This window comes from Scyliorhinus canicula, chromosome 8 (genome assembly GCF_902713615.1).
Source record: "Scyliorhinus canicula chromosome 8, sScyCan1.1, whole genome shotgun sequence".
Lineage (NCBI taxonomy): Eukaryota > Metazoa > Chordata > Chondrichthyes > Carcharhiniformes > Scyliorhinidae > Scyliorhinus > Scyliorhinus canicula.
In genome coordinates, this window is record NC_052153.1 from 192,424,516 (window position 1) to 192,429,031 (window position 4,516).

Below are 4,516 nucleotides of genomic sequence, written 5' to 3' on the forward strand. Positions count from 1 at the left end.
CCCTGCCATTAGGCTAATTTTAACAAACACCTGTGGGATTTTCCCGGAGTTTGCAACCTAACGGACGCGCCATGGAGAGCTCGCCAGGGTATTGTTGGTTTCCACACAAGCATGGACCTGTCGTAAGGGCACCTTGGGGGGGGGGGGGAGTCACTCCCAGGTCATTAGAGACCCCTGTGGTGGTCAGGGACAGGGCTGGGTGGCCCCCTGGCACTCCCTCTGGCACCCGGCTACCTCGGCTCTGCTAGCCTGGCACTTTGGGGGGGTGTTCCCAGGGTCTCCCCGAGGTTGTGGGGGGGAGAGGGGGGGTTGAAAGTGGGGGGCTGAAAGACGGTGGGGGGGGGGGGGGGGGGAAGAAGATCAGGACAGACAGACAAAATGATGCCCCGATCAGTGAGGGATCCTTCCTTCTGGGCTTGCCAGAGAGAAACACCCCAAGGCCCAAACAAACGGCAAAGTGGCGTTACAGAGCGGGGTGTTTCTGGGCAGTGCAGCCGCTGAGAAATACCCGAAACCAGACATTTTTTCCTGTTAAATCACGCCAATCTCTCCTTACGTGTCTCAGCGTAATGTTTTATTCAGTGACGCTCCTCTGAAGCCTCTTGGGACATTTAACTGAACCACCAGAAAAAAAAGTATTTGAAGCTGGTGGAAACAGCCGACTATTATCATAGAATTTACAGTGCAGAAGGAGGCCATTCAGCCCATCGGATCTGCACCCAACCTAAGCCCACACCTCCACCGTAATCCAGCAACCCAACCTTACCTTTTGGACACGAAGGGCAATTGATCATGGCCAATCCACCTAACCTGCACATCTTTGGACTGTGGGAGGAAACCCACAGCAGACAGGGGGAGGATGTGCAGACGCTGCACAGACAGTAACTTGAAGCCGGAATCGAACCTGGGACCCTGGAGCTGTGAAGCAGCGGTGCTAACCACTGTGCCACCGGACGGCTCCTTGATGGACTGGGAGGGAGAGGGTAGTAATTGGGAATCTCAGACCTGCCTCTCCCAGGATAGGAGGTCAGCTGGAACTGAACGCTTCCTGGGCCCCCCTCCATGGCTCAGTGCGTAGCAGCCTCACCCCTGGGTCAGAAGCTCGTCCTATTCCAGAGACCTGAACCCGAGATTGAAGCTGGTTGAAGCAGCAGTGCTGCACCGGGAGAGTTTCTGCCGTTTAAATCGGACTTTAAACCACTCACGGTAGCACAGCGGTTAGCACTGTTGCTTCACAGCGCCAGGGTCCCGGGTTCGATTCCCGGCTTGGGTCACTGTCTGTGCGGAGTCTGCATGTTCTCCCCGTGTCTGCGTGGGTTTCCTCCGGGTGCTCCGGTTTCCTCCCACAAGTCCCGAAAGACGTGCTTGTTAGGTGAATTGGACATTCTGACTTATTCCTCCTGTGAACCCTGAACAGGCGTCGGAGTGTGGCGACTAGGGGCTTTTCACAGTAACTTCATTGTTAATGTAAGCCTACTTTTGACATTAATAAAGATTATTATTATCATGTCGATGTCAAAGATCCCACACCTATCTCGAAGAAGAGCGGGGAAGGGGAGTTCTCCCTGGCAACCTGGTCAGCATCAAATTGACATCGCAAAAACATCGATTCATGGGATCCTGCTGTGTACAAATCGGCTGCCGTGTTTCCTGCATTGCAGCAGTTATGACACTTTGAAAACAACTTAATTGGGATATCCGGAGGTCACGGACCGATCCAATCTTTTAATGATGCATTATTTTAATTCAATCCGGAGGGGGTGTTCCCGGGGGCCTCCCCGAGGTTTGGGAGGAGTGGGGGGGGGGGGGGGGGGGGGGGGGGGGTGGGGGGGGGGGGGGGGTGGGGGGGGGGGGTGGGGGGGGGGGGTGAACGTAGGGAGGGAGCTGGAATCCCTGCTGTAGAGCTTCACAAAGGCCCCTTGCTTCATTTATTTCAGTGATGCAACATGAAGTGCGGAGAATTGCAGCAACGTTGGCGGGATTGTACTTTGGGGCATCTTGAGATTGTGAAGTGGCGGTATGAAATGAAATGAAATGAAAATCGCTTATTGTCATAATTTGGTTTCAAATGAAGTTACTGTGAAAAGCCCCTCGTCGCCACATTCTGCCGCCTGTTCGGGGAGGCTGGCTCGGGGAAATCAAACTCATTCTTTCCTTAAAACAGCTTCAAAGAAGCCGACAGGAGCTTGATGTTTGTTTAAAGACATGTTTGAAAATAATGTCAATTAAAAATAATGAAGATGATGTCGAGTCAGATACTTCTCTGTGGGAGGACTAATTGCAACTTCCTCCCTGCCCTTTGACCTGGCCAAATTGTCCTAAATACGGATTCATATTTTTTAAAGTAAAATGCCCATTTAATGAATGGCAGTAATTTTACTGGAGAATACACCCCAGACAGATTAGCTATTACATCTGGCTGAGGTGTATTCCTCCAGATAACTTCAAAGCCATTTCAAGGAGTGGGCGATGTTGCTTTAAATGTCCATCCTGCCGTGCTAAAGTTAGCTCCACAAGGCTACATCTGGGCTTCCCTGACATCAGCACAGGATTAAACTCCACTTATCTCCTTAGCAGTCAGATCTGGCGTGTCCTGAAGGAGCAACTGCATTCGACGAGACGGGGATCGAAACAGAAAGAGATAGAGACTGAAAAAGAGAGGTAGAGAGTGAGAGAGAGAGATAGAGAGTAGATACTGAGTGAGAGAGAGAGACAGAGACAGAGAGATAGATAGAGAGTAGATAGTGAGTGAGAGAGAGCGAGACAGAGAGAGAGATAGAGAGTGAGAGAGATAGTGAGCGAGAGAGACAGAGAGAGATAGAGAGAGAGAAAGAGACAGAGAGATAGAGATATAGAGACAGACAGAGAGAGGTAGAGAGTGAGAGAGATAGAGAGTGAGACAAAGAGAGATAGACAGAGAGAGATAGAGAGTGAGAGATAGTAAGAGAGAGACAGAGAGAGAGGGAGCAAGAGAGAGAGTGGGGGAGTCAGAGAAAGAGAGTTAGAGAGAGAGAAGCAGACAGGGAGAAAGGACGAAAGAGAGGGACAGATAGGGGAAAGACAGAGAGAAGGACGGAGAGTGGGGGGAAAGGAAGAGAGAGAGAGAGAGAGAGAGAGAAGGAGAAGACAAGGAAGAGAAGTGTGCAAATCTTTCATGAGGATGAACCATTGAATGATTTGTTTGTGAGTTTCGTACAGCCTCATCCCTGATTGTTACAGTCAGGGGGCCAGACTCTGTCACAATCGGTTTGCTCCCAGTGATAATTCTCTCCTGTTAGGATCTGCCTATTGCCTTATCTCAGCGTTCCAGATCCACGCCTTCTCACTCCCCTTGTCTGGGGAAAACCCTCCTCTGGCTGGTGTCTCCCTGTCGCTGTTTGCTGGGGCCTCTCTGGATGGGTGTTTGGGGGAAATCAGGCCATTTGGCCTCCATCCTGTTCCTAGTTCTCGTCTCCTCTCCGACAGCAAGCTTAAGGTGGGACAGGATTACACCGCGCAGACCAGGTAAGAGGCTGATCGCCTCAATAGGTTTGGTTTGAGTAACTGTATTGAGGATGGATGTGTAACAACCCACTAACCCACTCCAGTTCACCAAAACAACTATCATAACCCACTACCCTGCCCCCAAGCCACTACCCTACCCCCAACCCACTACCATGCTCCCCAACCCACTACCCTGCCCCCAACCCACTACCATGCTCCCCAACCCACTACCCTGCCCACAACGCATTACCCAGCCCCCAACCCACTACCCTACCCCCAACCCACTACCCTGCCCCCCCAACCAACTATCCTTCCCCAACGCACTACCCTGCCCCCAACCCACTACCCTGCCCCCCAACCCACTACCCTGCCCCCAACCCACTACCCTGCCCCCCAACCCACTACCCTGCCCCCCAACCCACTACCCTGCCCCCCAACCCACTACCCTGCCCCCCCAACCAACTATCCTTCCCCAACGCACTACCCTGCCCCCAACCCACTACCCTGCCCCCCAACCCACTACCCTGCCCCCAACCCACTACCCTGCCCCCCAACCCACTACCCTGCCCCCCAACCCACTACCCTGCCCCCAACCCACTACCCTGCCCCCAACCCACTACCCTGCCCCCCAACCCAATACCCTGCCCTCAACCAATGACTCTGCCCCCAACCCACTACCCTTCCCCCAAGCCACTACCATACCCCCCCAACCCACTACCCTGCCCCCCAACCCACTACCCTTCCCCCAACCCACTACCCTGCCCCCCAACCCACTACCCTGCCCCCCAACCCACTACCCTTCCCCCAACCCACTACCCTGCGCCCAACCCACTACCCTGCCCCCCCAACCCACTACCCTTCCCCCAACCCACTACCCTGCCCCAACCCACTACTCTGCCCCAACCCACTACCCTGCCCCAACCCACTACCCTGCTCCCCAAACCACTACACTGCCACAACCCACTACCCTGCTCCCCAACCCACTACACTGCCCCCAACCCACTACCCAGCCCCCAACCCACTACACTGCCCC

At 53.9% G+C, this 4,516-nt stretch overlaps 1 protein-coding gene across 3 annotated transcripts in view; it reads left to right on the forward strand.

Moving 5' to 3' along the window:
- Window positions 1–2,637: 2,637 nt before the first annotated feature.
- Window positions 2,638–4,516, forward strand: part of LOC119970772 (pikachurin) — a 179,106-nt gene continuing 177,227 nt past the window's right edge. The window contains exon 1 of one of the 3 annotated variants that reach the window (XM_038805930.1): window positions 2,638–2,661. Coding sequence is in view for 2 of the 3 variants with exons in the window: in XM_038805928.1 (XP_038661856.1) it covers window positions 3,396–3,504 (109 nt within the window). In the remaining variant the exon portion in view is untranslated. Of the gene's footprint in view, window positions 2,662–3,016; window positions 3,505–4,516 lie in introns of those variants that run through there. The other 2 variants (XM_038805928.1, XM_038805929.1) reach the window with 2 other exon arrangements.